The sequence below is a fragment of the Lactuca sativa genome, chromosome 4, assembly GCF_002870075.4.
Source record: "Lactuca sativa cultivar Salinas chromosome 4, Lsat_Salinas_v11, whole genome shotgun sequence".
Classification (NCBI taxonomy): Eukaryota; Viridiplantae; Streptophyta; class Magnoliopsida; order Asterales; family Asteraceae; genus Lactuca; species Lactuca sativa.
The window spans coordinates 392,664,193-392,688,303 of NC_056626.2; the positions used below are offsets into that span (position 1 = coordinate 392,664,193).

The window sequence follows — 24,111 nt, forward strand, 5'->3', positions numbered from 1 at the left end:
CGGTTCTGTGTCTGCACTTTCGGTTGATGGACCATTAGTGACGATAAAGCATTTTCCACCAGAACCTTCATTATTTGCCACAAGCGCCTTTCCATGAGTGGGTCTTCTAACCTCTTCGTCTTCAAAGTCTGTTGACCAGACTTCTACACCACCGAACTCATCTTCCCCTGCATTTTCTTGTACAATTAGTGCATTCATCGAGCTATTGGAAGCCTTTTTCTTCTTGACTTCTTCTAGTTTACGCATGTAATACGCTTCATCATCTTCACCCTCTCTCTTCTCAGCCATCTTTCTTAACATGCAATCTTTGGCAAAGTGGTTCTTGCCGTGACAATAGTTGCAGTCGTATCCAGAGTCTCCTGCAAGCTTTTTTTCCTTTTTCTCTTCCTCCTTTTGAGAAGAGACTTTCGGTTCATCTTTTGTTTTCTCAGAACTATAACTTCCCTGCCAATTTCGGTTCTTATTGGTGGGAAATTTTCTTCTTGCGAATTTCTTTGGATTTGTTATCATTAAAGCATACTCCTCACTTGTAAGATCACATTCTGACATGTCTGACTCTTCTTCTTCCTCAACAACACTTTTTCCTTTAGAGACAAGAGCCAGCGATCCCATGCCAGAGACCACTTTCACCTCCTTAGTTACAACACTTTCATGTGACTTTAGTATCCCAACTAGTTTCGCCAGTGAGTAGGATTTGAACTATTCATGCGCCTTCACAGTGGAAACCACAGCCATCCATTCTGGTCTGAGCCCGTTCATGAATGTAACTTTCTGCTCGATTAGCTTCCTCTCAATTCCATGCTTGATCATCTTACTTAAGAGATTATTGAACCGATCAAAGGTCTGAATGAGCTTCTCTTCAGGTTTCTGTTCAAAAACTCCAAATTCTGACAGCAACAGAGTTTGAATGGAGTGTTCCAGATCTTCATCAGTTCCCAGATCTCCTTAGTAGTTGTGCATGAGCCTACAAGTCGAAAAGTGTCAGATTGTAAGGCGAATCTTGTCATTCGCATGGCTTTAACATTACACAGGATCTTGTTCTTCTCATCTTGTGGCATCTTCTGAACATCTGTGACCAACTTGTTGTAATCCTTCTGTGTCTTAACGATCGTGTTTGTTTCTGAATGCACAAACGGTCCAAGAATGATAGCTTCCCAGATGAGATAGCCATTATCTTCAGATCCAACCACGTAATCTTCAAAGTGATGAGCCCATACTTCGTAGTCTTGAGTGTAGAGTATGGGAACTCTAGTTGTAGATCCGATGCTGTTTGAGATGTTAATTGGGTTTGTATGCGTATCGTCGTGAGACATGGTGAGCTGCTAGAATCTTACCTGTAAACTTGAGATTAGGGTTTTATCAAAAACTGAGTAGTCGTCGTTAAGAAGACGACGGCTTCGATAAAAGCGGAAACCCTAAAGATTTGAGAATACAGAAGTAAAGTGTATTGATCACACAATCTCCTGCTCTGATACCAATTGTTAGAACAATGTTCTATCAGGATCGTATGATTCTAAGCAAAATATAAATAAGAACGTAATGAAGAACACAAGTATTGCACTGAATATGTCGAATGATTAATGCAAAGATACCCCAGAAGAGCTCGATAAATAACTTCAATATGTAGAGGTATTATAGGGTTACAAGAATCAACGTAATCGACTATTCTCTATTATACGCATACATGCATGCATATATTTATATTAAAACCCTAACAACTTATCTAGATAAAAGGAAACTATTCTAGATAACTACGGATAGACAAGCCCAATCCGATTACAAAACCAAAAGGCCCAAGACGCAACACTAAAATACTTAACAGTAAGTGTAACTTACTCAATTTGGCGATAGAGGGTTGGAAGAATTGATGGAAAGAAATGAGGAGGGGTGACCCTCCGTTTATAGGAAAGTTTTTGCCTCGCTGCGTCGCGCCCTATAGAGGGTCGTGTTGCAGCCATGGGTCAGACTGACTTTTCTTTCATGCACACAATGCTAGACGTGTGGAGTCAGGTGTATTTGATAAAATGTGCCGCGACACATAGAGGTGTAATGTGGCTTCCACGTCACAATATCGTCGTGTCATTTATTTGGTAACGTACTAGATTGATGACAACTGATCATTTGGTTGACACTGCAACAAAATTGTAAATATAGTGACACAATTAAGGAAAAAAAACACATCGTCAAAATCGCAATTTTGGTAAACACAGTGACTTTATTGCAATTTGGAAAAAGTGGTTACCAGGAGAACCAGTTGGTTGATGTTGCAACAATATTTTAAATATAGTAATATAATTGCAAGAAAAAGAAAATCAGTGTCAAATTCAAAATTTTATGATAATATAATGATTTTTTTACAATTTGCTCCAAAAACTATAACAAACATTACTATTCCCACAAATTAAATATCACCGAATAGAAATCTTCAACAGTGATATCATTCTCTTGGAAGACTCGGAAGTTTGTTTCCAACTGTATTTGTTAGCAAAATTTGATAAAGCACACAGGCTATTCAAATCATCTTTGGTAGTACCATACTCACCCAATTGAATACCAACGAATTAGGGTTCTTCCCCAAACCGATCGATCCGCAAAATTGCTCCTCAACATAAAACCTTCTTCAAACATAAAATCAAAAACCACGGATCGAATTACGCTATGATACCATAAAAATTGAAAGATAAAAACAGCTAAAGTTTTATCATCAATGGAAAATATACTTACAATGAAATAAAACAGAAACTAAATAAAAACCCAACATAATACTACCAATTTTGTTGATCATAAAGTTTGCTGGCCCTATCTAAAGTTATTATTCCCTGAAACCAACTAAAGATTTTAGAACGGACCTTTTTTTGTCACAACCAAACAAAATTGAGTCGCATTTCTAAAAGCTGCTTCCAAACAGGTTTCAGTTTCCACTACCACATTGGAACACTAAAATCAAATCTCAAAAACCACAATTTCTAATAAAATATTTTCTACTTAAATAAAATATAATCCATTATCATTATAAATATAAAAAAAGATAATTACTCTTTTTATTAATAATAATAATAATAATAATAATAAATAAAAAAAAAAAAAAAAAAAATCACTAGTGCTGTTTTTGGTGCCGATGGTTTTGGATTCGGGTTCGGATCCGGGTTCGACCCTTTGGAGCCTCAACGAAACTCGGTTCATGTGAGTCACACACTTGAGTCTTAAATGTACACCCAAATTTCTCCCTCCAGCCACGTGGCACAGAAGGTGGGCCCTCTTTGTCTATTTTCTCAATCGCTTTTTTCATCGTTGAACACTCACGCTCCAAATAGTTTACGCGCGTCCTCATGCTATCCATGTCTAGTCGGAGCACCTGATTCTCTCTCACCGCCGACGTCATCGTGACTCCGACGACTTCAACGTCGGATTCCTCTTGATCTACCTGAATATCGGCGGCGGAGGAGGTAGATAACAGTGTCCCGGTTATTGCTTGCCGGAGCTGCAACTGCTCGAAGAACAGGACTTGCACCACCGCTCGAAGCGGAAGACGTTCGTTTTGTGCTGCGTGTGTGCAAGCTTCTAATGTCAGTTTCCGGCAGTCCATTACTCCACAGATTTTCTCCCGTTCGTCTTCCTTTATCCATGGATGTGCCTGCAACAGAAGAAGATCTTATAGGTTTTAGATTTCGAAGTGATTGATTTTGATTTGGATATGGTTATGGATTTGGATCAACGAAATTTTCCGATTACCTTGAGGTAAACGTCGACGGATCTGTAGAGTCCGTCGTCGAACAGCCTTGCTTGTTCCGGTAATGCGAAGGCGAGCTCCAAGAACTTCTCCGGCTTCAGATTTGTATCTGATGCGATTTCTGATAAGTAACCGTCGATTAGTTTTCCGACGAGCATTATCGTTACAGATCTTGCGTGATTTTCGCCGGCGCCACCATTGTCGTTTTCGATTACATTTGCATCAGCCGGTGGTATCTGATCTAAGCTACGGAGATAATGAGAAAGTATTCTTTGGACACAATCGACGTCGTATAATGTTTCCGTTAGGTAGGAGTAGCTAGGCATTAGAAGATCATCTAGAGTTGCTTGTTCGAGTTGCAATCCGATCTTTTTCTCTAATGTTGCTCGACAATGATCGGAAGCATTCAGAATGTTTGCTGCTTTCAACATTCCGAAGAATATCATCACCTCCGGTGAAGTTCTCAGGCCATGTTCTTCTGGAAGATTCGTGATTATTGTTTCTAATAGCTCCTTCTGTTCAATCTCTGAAAGTACAGATGAAGACGATGATCTCCTACCAATGCGATTCACGCCGGGAATGTGTTTTTTGGCGTAGGAAATGAGACAATTTTCGATGATTTCAGGGTTCAGATCTCGAGATTTAATAGCGAGTAACAATCGTTTGAACAACGGCGGACTGAGAAATACAAGTTCATCGAACCACCTATCTCCGCCGCCTGTGCCTCCGGTGATCGCTACTCCCTTTCTTCTCGAACTCGTTTCACGTGAAGATACAGCACCAGCACCGGCACGGGAATTAGAAGCCTCATTCACCGGCCAACCGAACAGCGACGGATCCGACGACGAAGCTTTGGAAACTATAGAATCGATACACCTCTGAACAATGCCAAGCGATTCTGCCAAAGGCAACAAATCCTCACATGATTTCAGCGTTTTGATTGAATCTCTCAAACTTCGAAGCACGGTTTGGGAAAGAAATCTCTCAGTTTTGGAAATAAGATTATCCTCACAATACTCTTCACTCATCTCCAAAACTTCTCCGGCACACCGGAGTGGCGCTACGTTTAACGACGAGAGCTCAATTTTCACGGCGTAACAGAATTTGGCAGCCGTCTCAAACGTCTCAGAACCCCCCGGAAAATCCGGAAGCGTGACATGACAGTACTCCTCCGCCGCCGCCGTCCCCGCCATTTTCTCTTCTTGTATCTCTTCGTGCTCATCTTCTTCAGACTCACTCAGGTCAGTAGCTTTAACAGTATGCTTCAATTCTTGTTCTGCCATCATCTCGTTAAGCTTCTTACTCTTAGCCATAAGAGGAAACTGAAAAGTATCATTTCATCAAACAATTAAACTCACAAAAAAATAAAAATCAATCGAGAAACAAATCAACAATGTAACCTATAAGCTAAATCTAACCTTGTGGAGATGGAAGGTCACGTCGCCGACATCAACGACGACGTCGCTTGGTAGTCCGGTGGTGCAAAACCTGTTAACAAAAATCAAAATCAGGGAAACAAAAAGAAAAGAATCAATTCAATTATACAAATTACTTGTTATTTCTTCAATTACCATGCTTGTCGTTTGGAAGTTTCTGGCATATCAGTGGCCATAATCGCCGGGGAAAAGGTGATTGAGGTGAGAAAAGGATCAAACTAGATCCATATTTGACTAGTGAGGTAATTTTTGACTTTGTTAGAAGAAGGTTATGATCGAATTTGTGGAAAAGTGGAGGAGAAAAGGCAAAGTGTTTGGATTTTGGAATCAGGGGGATGTTACAGATGGAACTTGGAAACGAAGATGAAAAAGGAAGTGGATCAATGATTTCAATATAATCATGAGAATTCTCTTTTCCTGAATTTTCATAAACGGTTTGCTCGAGGACAGATATTAAAAGATTAAACCAAGAAAAAGCATACACCAAGAAAAACAAAAAAGAAAAAAAAAATTCAGGAAAAAAAGGTTTTTTAAGGGTTTTAAAGGTTTCATTTTACACCAAGAAAAAGCATAATCGAAAGAAAAACAAAATTGGTAACAAAAAAATAAAAAAGACATTTAGGACAGTGTTTCAGAGTTTTTATAATCCTTTAACTTTTAATGTATTAAAAAGAACAAAAAATTAGTCCATAATAGAAGTTCTTAATTTTCATTTTATAAATACTCATAATTCAAAACTATTTTGATTTTTTTTGGAAGCTTTGTTTTCAGAATTTTTAACTTGCTAGTTTGCTAAATATTTTATACAAATAAAAGCAAAGTTTCAGACTTCTTGCTACGAGCTTCTAATAGAGGTGAGTATGCTAATCGAAAAACCAGAGCAAAATTAAATTAACCGATATAGCTGAACCATTACTAGAAGATATGGTGTGGTTTCTAATTTTTCTTAACAAAATGCATATGGTTCAATTATGTTTTGCATCTAAAATCAAATCATATAAATCGAACTGAACCAATCATATTTATAAATATTTTTAAAATAATAAAATGTAAATATATTGATATGTGATTATTAGGAATTGAATTTTTAAAAGGTAATTATTTGGAATTAAATGGGATACTTGATTTTCTATCATATTAACGTAATTATACATTAAATCATCATTTTTATAGAGCGTGTTCGGCAAAACTAGCTTGTAGCTTATAACGTTTTGTTAAACATTATATGAAGTAGCATTTGGATTTAAAGCGTTTTGATTAAACTAAAAGTTAGAAACTTGTAGTGTCAAACATGACTTTCTGTTTAAAACGAAACATTTTGTTAAATGTTAGACGATAGAAGCTCTCAAACGCTCCAAAACGCTCTTTGCCGAACATGCTCATAGTGTTTTTCTTTTTAATGTTTAAAACGAAACATTTATTAATTATAAAAAAATAAAAAATTGTTCTACATGTATTTTATGTCATACTATATTTTCTATCTAACTTATCAACTCTTTTTTACCAAATACTATTTTTATTAGTTAATAATTAGTTTTTCTGTTATCAAATAACCTTTTAATTATCAACTATCGATTGGATTAATCTGTCACATAATTTTAGATTTTAAGAAATAAACCCATACTAAAAAAATCTTTCGAAGTAGAAGATTAAAGTTTTTATTTTAAACAAAAAAGTTAATCTAAAAATTATTTAAAATAGTTTTTTAAAACATTTATATTTTATGTCATTTTATATGTTTCAAAAACTTAATTTTAAAAAAAAAAATTATATTTTATGTCATTTTATATGTTTCAAAAACTTAATTTAAAAAATAATAAAAAAAAATCTAGTTTTTTGAATACTATAGTATGAATGTGGATATGCTCTTTTTAGATTTTTGACAAATTACCCGCAATTTGTCTGTGCATACAGAAACATGTCCACTATTATTGATACTATAGGATAATGATAATTAATATCTTATATGAAATGAAATACGATGATAAAATTTATTTATTATTATGTAAGAAAAATTGAGGTTTGAAAATAATTTTGGTATGAATACCCCACGGTATTGGCGTAATGGCTACTTTTGCAAGCACCGGATGAAGAAAAAGTAAAGCTATTTTGGTTGGTTTGCTTTAACAACTCAAAGGCGTTCATATTTTTATGGGGGACCATTTGGCATGATGGCAATAAAGGCCAATTTCACAAATAGAATGTTCCTCTTTTTAGGAACTCATTTTCCTTTTCTTCCCACTTTCACCATACATTTATATACTACTATATAAATACCACAAGTTGAAATTTTCATGGCAATTAAAGTGATAGTTTCACTTCATAATTTTAAGGAAAATAATGAAGTTATGTTTTTAATGGATCTAGTGAGTAAAATTAAAAATATTGCTAAAAGTTGAACTTATAAGATGGTTTAGAAAGTCATCTAAAATGTGTGAAAATTTTAACAAATAGTTTATTAAAAAATAGGATAGTATATTGATAAAAGTAACATAAAATGATGACCAAAATAACTTTATGAAAATAACAACTAAATTATATAGTTTTGATGTGGTACTATTTATGACCAGCACAATCATAGTCATAAGTTAACTAATCGTAGGAATGGTGTGTAAACACTTTTCAAAATCTATAATTTCTATTATGGGTATCATGAAACCAAAATTTGATAATCCGGAAAAATATAATTTGGATTAAAGCAAAATCCGATATTCAAGAAAAATTAAATATCTTGTTTTTATTTAATACACTTTAGATAAATTGCAGATAAATATAATGAAAAAGTGTGTTATGTAAAACTAGCAAGTATAATTATATACCATGGTAATTGATTCCGGTTAAGATAAGGCAAGAAAGTTGTGTTGTTGGGAATAGACACAATGCTTAGGTTTTGGAACGAAACTGTTGAAGGGATATATAATCGTTATATATGGATCTTGTTTCCATCACCATGAACGATATGCCCGTAGAAACTTACCAAGGGTGTTGCCCCCCATGTTTCGAATATCAAGTTAGCTTAACAAAGTGTGCAAGGTACACACTTCAAGCTCGCATTATAGCTAAACTTTTATTCAATTTTATCTCAACCTAATCTCGATTATACGATCACACTAAAAACATCAATATTATAAGGGTAACTATGTTGAATATTTTTTTAAACGACGAAAACTTATTAAAAACGCACTAGCAATAAAACTAGCCAAGCACAGGAACTACATCATGCAATAGTTAGGTGGTGTCTTGAACAACCCAACCTAATTAGGCCATGTGGTATGGAGGTAGTTTGACGCGTAAAGGGTGACGTGGAGGGGGGTATTTACGCGTGAACACCACCCCCCTCCCTGGTGAATGTGACGCTGATTGACATGGTTCACGAGTGGTTACGCGCAATTTGATTGGTTGCTTTTTTTTACCGTTTTCTCCCATTTACTCTTGACCGTTAACATTTATTAAAAAAATTCTTTTCAAAACTAAAACCTCACATATATATACAAACATAATACATATCACATATTTTACAACAACTACAAAAAAAATCACACTCAACAAAAAGAATATGAATATTTTTTTGGATTCCATTTCTTCTCCTTCATCATCTGATGATGATGAGTTGGTTATGCACACGTTGTTGTCTACGGCACACGACATTGTACGTCAGAGAGGCGAATTTTCAAATGTCGAGAAGAAACGAAGAAAGTCCATCAACCAGGATCGAGAGGCGGCGAACGAACTTTTAGTACATGATTACTTTAACCTTGATAGTTTATACGACCTATCGAAGTTTGAGGATCACTTTCGTATCAGTAGAAATTTATTTCTACGTATAGCTAGAGATTTGGAAAACAATTATGAGTTCTTCCAATTGAAATGGGATGCTAGGGGTAAACGTGGGTTTACTACGTTTCAAAAATGCACAGCAGCTCTTAGACAATTAGCGTACGACATAGCCGTAAACGCTTCAGATGAATATTTGAAGATGTCTGCGAGGACCGGTCGAGAATACACATATCTTTTTTGTGAGTATACTATAGAGCTTTATGGCGATATATACTTGAGAAATCCGACCAAAAATGATGTAGAACAGTTGTATGTCGCACATCAGGCTAAACATGGATTTCCAGGGATGCTAGGTAGCATTGATTGTATACATTGGGTGTGGGGAAATTGTCCCAATGCATGGCGAGGGCAATTCACACGAGGTGATCATGGTGTGCCTACTGTTATACTAGAAGCAGTTGTTTCACAGGACCTCTGGTTTTGGCATGCATTTTTTGGTATGGCAGGGTCAAACAACGACCTGAATGTGCTTGGAGCATCTCCATTATTTAACAATATTTTGCAAGGTAAAGCACCAAACATGTCATACATTATTAATGGACGTGAATACAATCATGGATATTACCTTGCTGATGGGATATATCCAGAGTACGCTACATTTGTCAAGTCATACACATATCCAGCTAATGAAAAAAGGAAATTGTTCAAATTAGCACAGGAATCTGCAAGGAAGGATGTGGAGTAGGCGTTTGGGGTCCTCAAACAGAAGTGGCACATAATCAAATATCCAGCACGAGCATGGGAAAGGGAAAAATTGATGAAGGTGATCAAAGTTTGTGTTATTTTACATAACATGATACTAGAAGAAGAGGGTAGAGCTATTTGTACGTATACTTCGAATGATATGCTCAATCCACCTGCAGTAATACAAGTCGGCAGCCCATCATAATTTACAAGGCTTTTGGAAATACAAAATAGTGAAACAAATCACAATTTACGTCAAGATTTGACTGAGCACATATGGCAACGACAATTTGAAGACAAAAACGAAGTGGATGAGTATGCGGACGATGAGGACAACGATGCAAACGAGTAGTTTTTTTCAGTGTTTTTTATTAATTTTTATGTTATTAGTAAAATGTACGTTGAATTTTAAAAATATCATTTTTATGTTTATCAATGTTTATTTTATTAGTAAGCATGTATGTTGAATTTAAAAATATTATTTTTATTTTTATTAATGTTTTGTTGTGTTTTTTATTTAATATAATGTAAAAAAATAATAAATAAAAAAAGAAAAACAATATGGAACGATAAGTGATAACTATTTTCAAGGATTAATAAACATATAATGAATATGTAAGTAATGAATATGTAAGTAGGATGCACATCATTCTTCTACCATACCCCATGGCCTTAATGTATTTTCAATCTTAAAATTACACTATGAGTAATAAGTAAGACTGTATAAAAATAGCACCAAAAAGATTCGCCGCTCTCGGTTTGGAAACACCAAACAACCAAGAATTCTTAAAATTTCAAATATGTCACCAAAGGGAATAAAAACCTCATCAAAACAATTCCTTTTAAGTTTTAAAATATTATTGAACTTTTTAATTTTTGCCAAAGTGGTCAAGTAGCCATCATGACCCGCAACAGTAGATTTCTTTAATCTTGTTTGGTTATTTAGGTTATTGAGTTTTCTTTTTAACTATCTAAGGCTATAGAACTTTATTTTGGTTATGTAAAGTCATTAATTTTTTTACAACATGCAGTCTCTTACATGTTTTTTACAATTATTTTTACAACTTAATTATTCAGTTTGTTTTAATTTTTTTAATAATTTATTTTTACAACTTTATATTTTATTTCTTTGTTACATATTTTTCATAAAATATTTTTACAACTTCGTTTTTTATTTTGTTTTTACAATATATGTTTACAAAATATGAAAAAGAAAATTAATAAGGAATTGTGAAATATCATACAAAGAGTTTTAGATAGTAAAAAAATAAATCATCTTTAATGGCAAAAAAAGTCCATTGACCTTAGTGTGCTATTGGGATATAATGACCACTTTGAGAATAAATTGCAAGTTCTGCAACACCCGTTTTGTTGATTCAATTGATTAAAGACTTAAGGATTTCAAAGATAAGATTTTGGGGGAAACACTATGCCACGACATGGCAAGTTGTCAGCCACAGTGTGGCCATGTCACTTAAATGATAATCGTGTATGGTTGGTGACCACGAGGTGGTGAAGAAGTAACCACGGTGTGGTGAAGCTGCAGCTTAAGCCCATGAAGATTAGGGTTTCTCCCATATTTAAAGGCTTGAACTCCTTAGCTAGGTCTAGTTTTTATGGCTTTCTATGTCCCTTTCATGATGGTGGTTGGAGTTCATGGAAGAACTCCAAATAAAGCTTGCAACTTTATCTATCTTGTATGTACCTAGAGTGTTTCATCTTGTAGATCTAGACCTTGGGTATGATTTGGAGCCATGCATGAGATTTAGGTAACATTATGTCATTTTGACCTAAAATGGTAAAGGACATTTATTGGACAAGTGTAACGCCCTGTTCCAAATTGTTTCCTAATTCGAGGTGGTGATCAAGGATTGGGTATTAGCAGACTTAGGACCCTTGAGAAATTGAGATTTTGACTCATTTGGAGGTGGATGATGTAATTTAGATGACATGGGTGTTCGGTTTGTCTTTTGAAGCCAAAGGGTATTTTGGTAATATGTCGGCTCGGGCATTTGTAGAAATTGGATTTTTGTTCATGAAATTGTAAGGCAAGTATGAGTTGATTAAAGCATAGAGCTTCTCGTTACCTTTTCACGGATATAAGGATTTTCAAAATCAGATGTATATTAAGGAAGTTATGGTCTTCAGAGTATTTTAGGGTTTAAGAGGAAACCTTAGTATGCGGGGGCGTATTGCTGCGAAGTGTAGTACGTTGGGCGTACACTGGTGTACGGTTAGCGTACCAAGTGGGATGGATCGCGAAGCTTCTACCTCATACATTGGGCGTACGAGGAGTATGTTGGGTGTATGAGGAGTACACTAGGCGTACGAGGGGTGCAAGAAACCCTAATTTTAAGTGTGTGTACCCTAATTAAGCGTCTTAAGTCTTTAGGGATGGCCTCTTTACCAACCCCCAAACCTCCTAGAACCCTCAAATCGACCCTTAGCCTCCATTAATGTGCATTTGAGCTCTTGAGGAGAATTTGGTGTTGTTTTTCTCATTTTGAATATTGAAGAAGGATGAAGGTTCATAGCTTGGTGGGGAACGTAGAGATCCGGAATCATTCATCACTTTGCAAGCTCTTAGAGATAGCAAGTTCAAATATTGACTAGTTAAATCTTAGATCTATTATTGTCTTGATTTTCATGCTCTTGCGTTCCTTTTTGGGTTGATTGATGAGTTAAGATGTTTGAAGGACTTATTCTTTTAGATCTAAGTTGTTATGAGGTTCTTAAGCATAAAGGTGCAACATTTATGAGGTTTAAGGTCACATACATGCGTTAAGTTACCTAATAAGTCCTTTTGAGCTTTAAGAGTTTCATTTAGTCATGTATGAACGTAAAGTTAACAACTTTACATGATTATTCAACTCAAGGAAGTCAAATCTATGTTTTGGATCAATGTCTTAACGGATTAAGGAAGAAAAAATGAGATTGGGCTGAATGGAGGAGTACGTTGGGTGTACAAGCCTATACGCACAACGTACAAGCCCTTAAGGTAGTACGCTTAGCGTACAAGTTGAGTACGCCCCACATACTCAGCAGGAATGAATTTCGGTAGTTGGGCTTCATTTTGAGATATCCTTTGGGCTTAGATGTTTTGGGCCCTTTTAGACCATCAGGTTTTGGATTGATAATTATTTTGAAAGGCCCACTATGGGATTTGGGCCCAATTTGGAAAATTAGGCCATATTTGGGCCTTGGTTGTTTAATTGGAATTTGGGCTTTTGGATTGTTGAATTAGGCCTTGGCTTTGGGCCAAGTTATGAATAGGGTAAAAAGGTCTTTTACCCTAGTTGGGACACTTAGTGTGGTTCGAATTTGATTATTGATGGATGATTAACTTGTGATTGATAGCACGGGGATTTTCACGGGCCAGCAGCCAAAGAATGTTTCTATGAGATTCGACAGTGCGAGGTGAGTCTCCTCACTAAGTTAGCTGGTCGAAGGCACCAATGTCGACTGTGACATCCCCATTTTCACGGCCAGAAAAGACCGATTTTATTTATGCTTTATGAAAATCAGAGTACCTCTTTTAATAAAAATGTTGCGGAATTTATTCCCAGAAAAACACGATAAATACGTTATCAATGCATTTCCGAAGAAACGTATTTTATTCATTTTAAAACATTTGGGATGTCATCGTCAATACATAAACATAATCATAAATAGAACTTACATTCATTTACACTAGTGATCTATATCTCCTTAATCTCTCAGTGTAATGTCACTTCATATCGACACATGTGATATAAATAAACTGAGTGGGTCAAGTTGGGAAACCTGGTGAGTATATAGGGTTTTCAACCCACAATAATATAATTATTATGTTTAAACAGTCAACCCAATTACCCACCCCCATTATCTTCTTTAGTCTTAAGGATCTACCCTAAGAATCAGTTATTCCTCGTTTATTCATTCCTAAGGATCATCCTAAGGAACGGCACGAAGTCCATCATTGCCACGGTTTACACAACGGGCACTAAGTCTGCATAGTCGCCAGGGCTTAGGCACTAAGTCTGCATAGTCGCCATGGTTTAGGCACTAAGTCTGCATAGTCGCCATGGTTTAGGCATCAAGTTTGCATAGTCGCCAAGGTTTAGGCATCAAGTCTGCATGATCACCAAGGTTTAGGCATCAAGTCTGCATGATCACCAAGGTTTAGGCACCAAGTCTGCATGGACACCAGGGTTTAGAGTACACCGGGTGAACACATCGTTCACAACACCTACAGGTTGCGAGCCTGCTAGTGTTCCACTGGACTGTCTAGAATAGTCTGTGGTTGTCATCCATACTCTGCTGAATGACGGGGCCATCATTTGGGAAAAAGGTTTTTCACATCGTCCACCTCTCATCCTCACCTCACAGTCTATTTCACCTCTCAACTCTGTTGGAATAGTGTCTAAGGCTGCAACTATATTAGGCAAGTATTTGAACTGATTATGCATGGTCCTTTTGGGTTGCCTTCACCATAGCAACTTGATAGGATGATTTATTATGAGAGAATAAATACTATTGATATATTATGAGAGTAATATAATGAATAATAATATTGTTATTTGATTAATATAAGTCATGAATTAATTAGTATTAATGTAACGACCCGTTTCCGGTATGTTAATTAATTTGATTTGGGCTAAGTTTTCAAGAGGGACTCGGCGAGTTCTAGCCTGACTCGCCGAGTCGGGTCACGCATCTTGTGCACGCGGGAGCCGGCGACTCGGCGAGTCCATATCCTGGACTCGGCGAGTCCGTCCGTCTGGGTGAAACCCTAACTCCCTGGGTTTGCTCACTATTTAAACCCCATTATAGCCTCCATCTCGTCACTTTCCCCCTGAGAGCACTGTGAGAAACCCTAAACCTTCCTCTTGTGAGCTTATATGTGATCTTGTCCCATTTTGTGAAGGAGTGAAGAAGGAGAAGAAGAAGGAAGCAAGGAAACGTGTTCTAGTGCCAAGATCCAAGGTCAAGGGTGAACTTATTGAGGTATTTTCGGAGTTCCCTTCTGGTTTCATGCTTAAACTTCCATTAGAGCTCTTTTAAGGGCTATTTGATGCTTGTTCCAAGCTTCATGCTTGCTTGATTGTGTTATTGAGCCGAAATACCTTTGGATCTGAGTGTTGGGGTGTTGAAGAGTCCATATCCACTGTCTTTTTGGAGTTACATTGCTTATTAGCCATGGATCTACCCTTTTTGTGCATATTTTAGTCTTATTTCCCTCATTCATGTGGTTGTGCACGTAAAGTTGGAAACTTTACGTGGTAAAACAGCTTAATGGACCTAGATCTATCTTTTGCATGTGTTGGATTCAAGAGAAATCGAGTAAAAATATGTTGCATGGCGGCGACTCGGCGAGTCGGAGGAACGACTCGACGAGTCAGGTCGCGAGTCCCGAGTTCTTCAGTTTCTTCAGTGTCGAGTGTACGAGGTGAGTTAGGGAGTGGACTCAGCGAGTTAAGAGTAGACTCAGTAATGGAGGGACTCGGCGAGTTTGTTCATACAACTCGGCGAGTCCAAGGCAATCTCCTTGAGGATTAAGAACAACTCGTCGAGTCTGTTCATCTGACTCGGCGAGTCGGATGAAGATCATCTGAGTTCTTGGATCAAGAGGGTACTCGTCGAGTCGATGCCACACTCGACGAGTAGCAGCATGTAGAGTTGAGAAGTGAGAGTAGGACTCGGCGAGTTGGGTGGCCCAACTCGGCGAGTCAGCCCCATCAGTAAGTTGACTTTGACCAAGGGTAAAAGAGTCGTTTTACCCCAAGTGCAGTGTTTAGTATTTGATTGAGTGTGTTCATGGACTTGTAGCCGAGGAGTTTCGGAAGCAGCAGCCGGTAGCTTTCAGGCACACACACTCAGCCGCCAGTTTTCGAGGTGAGTTCCCTTTTCAGTAGGAACGGGTCTAAGGCCACCATGCCGGCCCGTTTAGCTAGCAGTAGTATCCGGATGTTATGATATGCAGTAGTTAGCATGTTTGATGCCTTTGTGGCTCAGACAAGATTATGTGTGTACATGTTAGGAATATGTTATGCTATGATCAGTCAGCTTTGGACTTCGGTCCGATGTCAGCTTCGAACTTCGGTTCGATGTAGGGGACAAGGTCCCGGTTAGCTTCGGACTTCGGCCCGATGTCAGCTTCGGACTTCGGTTCGATGTAGGGGACAAGGTCCCGGTTAGCTTCGGACTTCGGCCCGATGTCAGCTTCGGACTTCGGTTCGATGTAGGGGACAAGGTCCCAGTTAGCTTCGGACTTCGGTCCGGTGACAGCTTCGGACTTCGGTCCGATGTAGGGGATAAGGTCCCGGTCAGTCAGCTTCGGACTTCGGTCCGATGGAGGGGGCAAGGCCCCGTATGTGCTTGGTATATTATTGTATGGTATGTGGTAATTTGGGGGAGCTCACTAAGCTTCGTGCTTACAGTTTCAGTTTTGGTTTCAGGTAGTTCCGCAAGCAAAGGGAGGAGCTCTGGATGACGGCATCGCACACACCACCGCCTCAGATTTAGCCTGGGATTGATTAGATGTTTGATCTGATGTAGTATGACATAGTTTTTCCGCACAGTATTTTATCGTGTTTTGGAATACATCACGTGTGGTTTTATTATATGATGCTCTGATTGCAGTTTTGATTATATTAAAAACAAAATTTTTGGGTCGTATTTTTGGGTCGTTTCAAGTTGGTATCAGAGCCCTGGTTTGAGGGATTCGGATACACTCTCGGGTGTATCTGAACTCAAACTAAGGGGAAATAAAAGATCTTTAATAAAATGTTTTTACAAAAGAATTTTGAAAACACTTAGAAGGAAAAGAATTGTTTTAAGATAGAAGTGTGTGCATGCGGTCAACCGAGCTCAAGTAAGTACTCCCAAATTACCCATACAAGTTATTTGTTCAATTTCAGTTTAGTAGAACAGCATGCTAGGATAGGGCTAAGGGTGTAGGAGAATGCCTTATGTGCCTGCTTATGTGTTACAGCTCTATGAATATTGCATGCTAGAATTGAGTAGACAGCAGTAGGATAGCCTGTTTAGGTTATGCCTGATAGTGTGAGCTTAGCATCCTATGCTAGTGCAATTTCTTGTTGTAAGAATAGCTTGCGTGAGTCTGTTTCCCTTGTCCGAATGCTGCTTGCTTTGTGCTTAGTGGGATTCCGAGTAATGGGAGTTAGCCATTAGGTGGACACGTCACACCACATGTAATCAGGTTTGAATAATCCCAGAGTGCTGGAACTGGCCCTACTGCGCAGCTCTTGTTTGAGTCCAACCGTTGTAGGGACGGATCTTTTACTTGAAGGATTATCCGATCCTCATCACATGTGATGGTGTTCAGGTGATGGCTAACTGGCAGTGCAAGGAGACCTACAGCAGCTGAGGACCAGTCGTATTGAGCTCGAGTTTTCTCTAGGGCAAGCCTAGGGTGAGAGTAGCAGGGAATAGCAGCAGTAGAAGTGACTTGGGGAAGTCGAGGCAGTTCTTGAGGAACGTATGGATAGATGTGGAAGGTAGTAGGGGCCCATACTACTGGAAGCAGAGGATCCGTATTCGAATCAAGGAAGGCCAAGATTAGACCAGGAAGCTAGTAGTCGTATCATGATCCCTTGAAATATTTCAATGTTCTGAGGTTGTTATGATATGTTTCAGAATGGTAGTTTTGCGTCCGAGGCCAGCAGCCGGCAGTTCAGATGCCGGAGGAGGATCAGGATCGGGATCCGACCCGGAGGTCGGACAGATCAATGAGCAGACCAGAGAGTTCCTTTCTTCTGAGATTACTCGCATCATACTTGAGCAGACTCCTGTGATCTTCGGTTCGATCAAGGAGGGCATTTTGGAGATGATGGATGAGAGACTGAGTACCTTCCGTACTGAGATGGCGGCCGTGATGGGGTCGCGCACACTCACTTTCAGGGAGTTCAGGGCATGCGGGGCTCCTGACTATCACGGGGCACGGGACCCCATAGCGAGTACCAGGTGGTTGGCGGATGTGGCCAACGCATTCCGTTCTAGCAGATGTCCCGAGGAGGACAAGGTCAGATTGGCGTCCTGTCTCCTGAAGGACAGGGCACGTGACTGGTGGGAGGAGGTAGGGCATACCATCGGGGACGATGCGGCATTGGATGCCATGACCTGGGCTGATTTTTCTACCAGGTTCAGAGCGGAGTTCGCACCGGTCATTGAGGTACAACAGTTAGCCAGGGAGTTCCAGGATCTGACCCAGACTACCGAGACAGTGGCGGAGATCACCGCCAAGTTCAGGGAGCGGGCCCTTCTTGTTCCTCAGTATGCAGCAGACGAGGAGATGAAGAAGGCCCGTTATCACGAGATGTTGCGGAGCGACATTCGTATGTTTGTGAGCCGGTCCAGTTGCAAAACACTGGACGACATGATTGCTAGAGCTTGGGAGAGGGAGATTGATCTCGAGATGGAGAAGAAGAGGAAACCGGAGGCGGTTTCGGGTTCGGGTGGTTCGGGCAAAAAGCCCAGGGTTTCGGATCATAGGTCCAGGGGACAGCCGAGCTACGGTCGATGTGGTAGGTGTGGGAAGATGCACGAGGGAGCGTGCAAGGCAGGGAGTTCCGGCTGCTTCAAGTGTGGTCGGGTTGGACATTTGAGTAGGGATTGTACGGCTCCTGCTGCTGTCGTTGCTGCGTCAGACCTGATTTGCTTTCAGTGCAATCAGAGGGGACACAAAAAGTCCCAGTGTCCCAGTTTAGCTGCAGCAGGGAAGGTGCATGCACCCGCCCCTGCTACTTTGAGGATCACAGATGGCCGTCAGGGCCGAGCTGATGCGCCGGTGGCGAAGAGCAGGGCATTTCAGATGACAGCAGAGGAGGCGCGAGCGACTCCTGATGTGGTGACGGGTATGTATATTTCTTTCATCTCTTAATTATTAATATATCGTTTGAATATTATTTGATGGTACGCTTTATTTAGGGTCGTTCTCGGTGAACGGCATCCCTGCTTTGGTATTGTTTGACTCGGGGGCCACCCGATCATTTGTATCGCTTGCGCTTAGCAAGAGATTTAGCAGAGCTCCGGTGGAACTGGATTGTCCGTTAGAGGTTGAGGTAGCAGATGATAGGACCGTGAGGGTCGACAAAGTATATAGAGGGTGTTCCCTTCAGATATTTGAGGAGCAGTTTTCAGTGGATTTGGTTCCGATTCCCCTGCGCGGGAATAAAGTTATTGTGGGAATGGATTGGCTAAGCCCCAATGGGGCGGTGATTGATTGTGAGCTTCAGCTAGTGAGGGTTCGCGCTCCCAGTGGGGGAGAGATAGTGGTTCAGGGCGAGAGGCCCCAGCGAGGATTGACCTTCTGCTCTGCCGCTAGGGCGAGGCGCTACGTTCAGCAGGGTTGCGCCGGTTATGTAGCCTACGTCTTGGATGCCCGGGATAAGAGCAAGACGACGATCGATGATGTTCCTATTGTTCGAGATTACCCGGATGTGTTTCCCGAGGATTTGTCGGGGATACCTCCTGAGAGGCAGGTTGAGTTCAGGATCGACCTGGTTCCTGGTGCGGCTCCGATAGCCAAAGCACCATATCGACTTGCTCCCCCTGAGATGCAGGAGTTGTCTACACAGCTTCAGGAGCTGTTAGACAAGGGTTTCATTAGACCGAGCAGTTCGCCTTGAGGAGCGCCGATCTTATTTGTGAGGAAGAAAGACGGGTCGCATCGGATGTGTATTGATTACCGGGAGTTGAACAAGGTAACGGTGAAGAACCGTTACCCACTTCCGAGGATAGATGACTTGTTTGATCAGCTCCAGGGAGCGTCTTGGTTCTCCAAGATCGACCTACGCTCCGGTTACCACCAGATGAGGGTCAGGGATGAGGATGTTCAGAAGACTGCTTTCAGGACCCGGTATGGCCATTATGAGTTTGTGGTGATGCCATTTGGGCTCACTAATGCCCCAGCCGCGTTCATGGATCTCATGAACCGCGTGTGCAGACCGATGCTGGATCGGTCAGTGATAGTGTTCATCGATGACATCTTGGTGTATTCCAAGACGCAGGGACAGCACGAGGGGCATCTGCGGGAGGTGTTGGAGACTCTGAGGAGGGAGAGACTGTTCGCTAAGTTCTCCAAGTGCGAGTTCTGGTTACGCGAGGTGCAGTTTCTTGGGCATCTCGTTAATCAGAAGGGTATTTTGGTTGACCCGGCCAAGATTGAGGCCGTGATGCAGTGGGAGGTCCCGAGGTCTCCATCTGAGATTCGGAGCTTCCTAGGATTGGCAGGGTACTATCGGAGGTTTATTCAGGATTTCTCCAAGATAGCAGTGCCGCTCACCCGACTAACCAAGAAGTCGGTAGTTTTTCGTTGGGGGCCTGAGCAGCAGGCGGCGTTCGAGACTCTCAGGCAGAGATTGTGCGAGGCTCCGATCCTCACCTTGCCAGAGGGTGTTGAGGATTTCGTGGTCTATTGTGATGCTTCGATCACAGGTATGGGAGCAGTGTTGATGCAGCGAGGCCACGTGGTGGCTTATGCTTCGAGACAGTTGAAGCCTCACGAGGCTAATTATCCTACCCATGACTTGGAGCTGGGGGCAGTTGTATTTGCCCTCAAGATTTGGAGACATTATCTGTATGGGGTCCGCTGTACTATCTACACGGACCACAAGAGTTTGCGATACCTTATGGATCAGCCTAGTTTGAATATGAGACAGAGGAGATGGTTGGACGTGCTAAAGGACTATGACTGTGAGATCCTGTATCATCCAGGGAAGGCCAACGTGGTGGCCGATGCCCTGAGCCGCAAGGTGTCGGCGGCCCCTATCAGGGATTTGTGTATGAGGATGACGGTAATCACTCCTTTGTTGGAGCGGATTAAGGAGGCTCAGATGGAGGGTCTCAAGGAGGAGAGGCAGAAGTGCGAGAGGATAGTGGGTCGAGTAGCTTCGTTCGACTACGACAGTCGGGGTTTGATGACGCTTCATGGTAGGGTGTGGGTACCGTACTGGGGTGGGGTACGGCAGGTATTGATGGACGAGGCTCATAAGTCTCGATTTTCTATCCATCCAGGGGCGACGAAGATGTATCGGGATCTTCGACCTGATTATTGGTGGCCCTGCATGAAGCGGGACGTCGCTTGGTACGTTGAGAGGTGCCTGACCTGCCGAAAGGTCAAGGCGGAGCACCAGAGACCTCACGGCAAGATGCAGCCGTTGGATATTCCCGTGTGGAAATGGGAGGACATCACCATGGATTTTATCACCAAACTTCCCAGGACCGCACGTGGAGTAGATTCGATATGGGTAGTGGTGGATCGGTTGACGAAGAGTGCCCATTTTATTCCGATCCAGGAGAGTATATCGGCGGAAAGGTTAGCCGATATCTATGTGCGAGAGATTGTGGCACGTCATGGAGTGCCGGTATCGGTAGTGTCGGACCGAGATGTTCGCTTCACGTCCAGATTCTGGAAGCGGTTTCACGACGAGATGGGTACTCGTCTCCATTTCAGCACCGCTTTTCATCCTCAGACTGACGGGCAGAGCGAGAGGACGATTCAGACTCTCGAGGACATGCTTAGGGCATGCGTTCTGGATTTTGGGGGCTGTTGGGATACGTATCTTCCCTTAGCGGAATTCTCGTATAACAACAGCTATCATGCGAGCATTGATCGACCTCCTTTTGAGATGTTATATGGCAGGAAGTGCAGGACCCCGATTTGTTGGGGCGAGGTCGGTCAGCGGGTTATGGGGAGCACCGAAGTGGTGCTCAAGACGACGGAACTGATCCAGCAGGTCCGTAGTAGACTGCAGACTGCGCAGAGTCGGCAGAAGAGCTACGCCGACAAGAGGCGTTCAGACTTGGAGTTCCAGGTAGGAGACATGGTTCTTCTGAAAGTCTCACCTTGGAAAGGTGTCATCAGGTTCCGGAAGAGGGGCAAATTGGGCCCCAGATTTATTGGTCCTTTCAGGGTTTTGGCCCGGGTGGGTCGGGTTGCTTACCGGTTAGATCTTCCTGAGGAGCTCAGTTTGATACACAACACCTTCCACGTGTCGCAGTTGAGGAAGTGTCTAGTGGACGAGACAGCGGTCGTTCCCTTGGAGGATATCCAGGTCGATAGCGGCCTGAATTATATCGAGAAGCCGATAGCAATTTTGGAACGGAAGACCAAGACCTTGAGGAACAAGGTAATTCAGCTGGTAAAGGTGCAGTGGCAGCATCGGAAGGGGTCTGAGTGGACATGGGAGGCTGAAGAAGAAATGAGAACGCACTACCCGGAGTTATTCGCAGATCCAGCCGTAGCAGACTTCGAGGACGAAGTCTGAAACAAGTGGGGGAGAATTGTAACGACCCGTTTCCGGTATGTTAATTAATTTGATTTGGGCTAAGTTTTCAAGAGGGACTCGGCGAGTTCTAGCCTGACTCGCCGAGTCGGGTCACGCATCTTGTGCACGCGGGATCCGGCGACTCGGCGAGTCCATATCCTGGACTCGGCGAGTTCGTCCGTCTGGGTGAAACCCTAACTCCCCGGGTTTGCTCACTATTTAAACCCCATTATAGCCTCCATCTCGTCACTTTCCCCCTGAGAGCACTGTGAGAAACCCTAAACCTTCCTCTTGTGAGCTTATATGTGATCTTGTCCCATTTTGTGAAGGAGTGAAGAAGGAGAAGAAGAAGGAAGCAAGGAAACGTGTTCTAGTGCCAAGATCCAAGGTCAAGGGTGAACTTATTGAGGTATTTTCGGAGTTCCCTTCTGGTTTCATGCTTAAACTTCCATTAGAGCTCTTTTAAGGGCTATTTGATGCTTGTTCCAAGCTTCATGCTTGCTTGATTGTGTTATTGAGCCGAAATACCTTTGGATCTGAGTGTTGGGGTGTTGAAGAGTCCAGATCCACTGTCTTTTTGGAGTTACATTGCTTATTAGCCATGGATCTACCCTTTTTGTGCATATTTTAGTCTTATTTCCCTCATTCATGTGGTTGTGCACGTAAAGTTGGAAACTTTACGTGGTAAAACAGCTTAATGGACCTAGATCTATCTTTTGCATGTGTTGGATTCAAGAGAAATCGAGTAAAAATATGTTGCATGGCGGCGACTCGGCGAGTCGGAGGAACGACTCGACGAGTCAGGTCGCGAGTCCCGAGTTCTTCAGTTTCTTCAGTGTCGAGTGTACGAGGTGAGTTAGGGAGTGGACTCAGCGAGTTAAGAGTAGACTCAGTAATGGAGGGACTCGGCGAGTTTGTTCATACAACTCGGCGAGTCCAAGGCAATCTCCTTGAGGATTAAGAACAACTCGTCGAGTCTGTTCATCTGACTCGGCGAGTCGGATGAAGATCATCTGAGTTCTTGGATCAAGAGGGTACTCGTCGAGTCGATGCCACACTCGACGAGTAGCAGCATGTAGAGTTGAGAAGTGAGAGTAGGACTCGGCGAGTTGGGTGGCCCAACTCGGCGAGTCAGCCCCATCAGTAAGTTGACTTTGACCAAGGGTAAAAGAGTCGTTTTACCCCAAGTGCAGTGTTTAGTATTTGATTGAGTGTGTTCATGGACTTGTAGCCGAGGAGTTTCGGAAGCAGCAGCCGGTAGCTTTCAGGCACACACACTCAGCCGCCAGTTTTCGAGGTGAGTTCCCTTTTCAGTAGGAACGGGTCTAAGGCCACCATGCCGGCCCGTTTAGCTAGCAGTAGTATCCGGATGTTATGATATGCAGTAGTTAGCATGTTTGATGCCTTTGTGGCTCAAACAAGATTATGTGTGTACATGTTAGGAATATGTTATGCTATGATCAGTCAGCTTTGGACTTCGGTCCGATGTCAGCTTCGGACTTCGGTTCGATGTAGGGGACAAGGTCCCGGTTAGCTTCGGACTTCGGCCCGATGTCAGCTTCGGACTTCGGTTCGATGTAGGGGACAAGGTCCCGGTTAGCTTCGGACTTCGGCCCGATGTCAGCTTCGGACTTCGGTTCGATGTAGGGGACAAGGTCCCAGTTAGCTTCGGACTTCGGTCCGGTGACAGCTTCGGACTTCGGTCCGATGTAGGGGATAAGGTCCCGGTCAGTCAGCTTCGGACTTCGGTCCGATGGAGGGGGCAAGGCCCCGTATGTGCTTGATATATTATTGTATGGTATGTGGTAATTTGGGGGAGCTCACTAAGCTTCGTGCTTACAGTTTCAGTTTTGGTTTCAGGTAGTTCCGCAAGCAAAGGGAGGAGCTCTGGATGACGGCATCGCACACACCACCGCCTCAGATTTAGCCTGGGATTGATTAGATGTTTGATCTGATGTAGTATGACATAGTTTTTCCGCACAGTATTTTATCGTGTTTTGGAATACATCACGTGTGGTTTTATTATATGATGCTCTGATTGCAGTTTTGATTATATTAAAAACAAAATTTTTGGGTCGTATTTTTGGGTCGTTTCAATTAATTTGGTGACTTAAAGAGATTAATTAAATTAAGAGGGTATAAACTGTCAATTGTT

The 24,111-nt window shown here is 41.6% G+C and overlaps 2 protein-coding genes across 2 annotated transcripts; one reads left to right on the plus strand and one right to left on the minus strand.

Moving 5' to 3' along the window:
- Nucleotides 1–3,077: 3,077 nt before the first annotated feature.
- LOC111918979 (BTB/POZ domain-containing protein At5g66560) lies at nt 3,078–5,668 on the minus strand. Its single transcript, XM_023914589.3, has 4 exons — nt 5,302–5,668; nt 5,149–5,218; nt 3,733–5,052; nt 3,078–3,634 (listed from the first exon to the last, which is right to left on the minus strand). The coding sequence occupies exons 1-4, from the start codon at nt 5,340–5,342 to the stop codon at nt 3,098–3,100; spliced, it is 1,968 nt and encodes a 655-aa protein (XP_023770357.1). The 5' UTR covers nt 5,343–5,668; the 3' UTR covers nt 3,078–3,097.
- Nucleotides 5,669–6,861: 1,193 nt separating this feature from the next.
- Nucleotides 6,862–10,117, plus strand: LOC111918978 (uncharacterized). The gene is made up of 2 exons (XM_052770681.1): nt 6,862–9,766; nt 9,867–10,117. The coding sequence occupies exon 1, from the start codon at nt 8,723–8,725 to the stop codon at nt 9,686–9,688; it is 966 nt and encodes a 321-aa protein (XP_052626641.1). The 5' UTR covers nt 6,862–8,722; the 3' UTR covers nt 9,689–9,766; nt 9,867–10,117.
- The last annotated feature ends 13,994 nt before the right edge of the window (nt 10,118–24,111 follow it).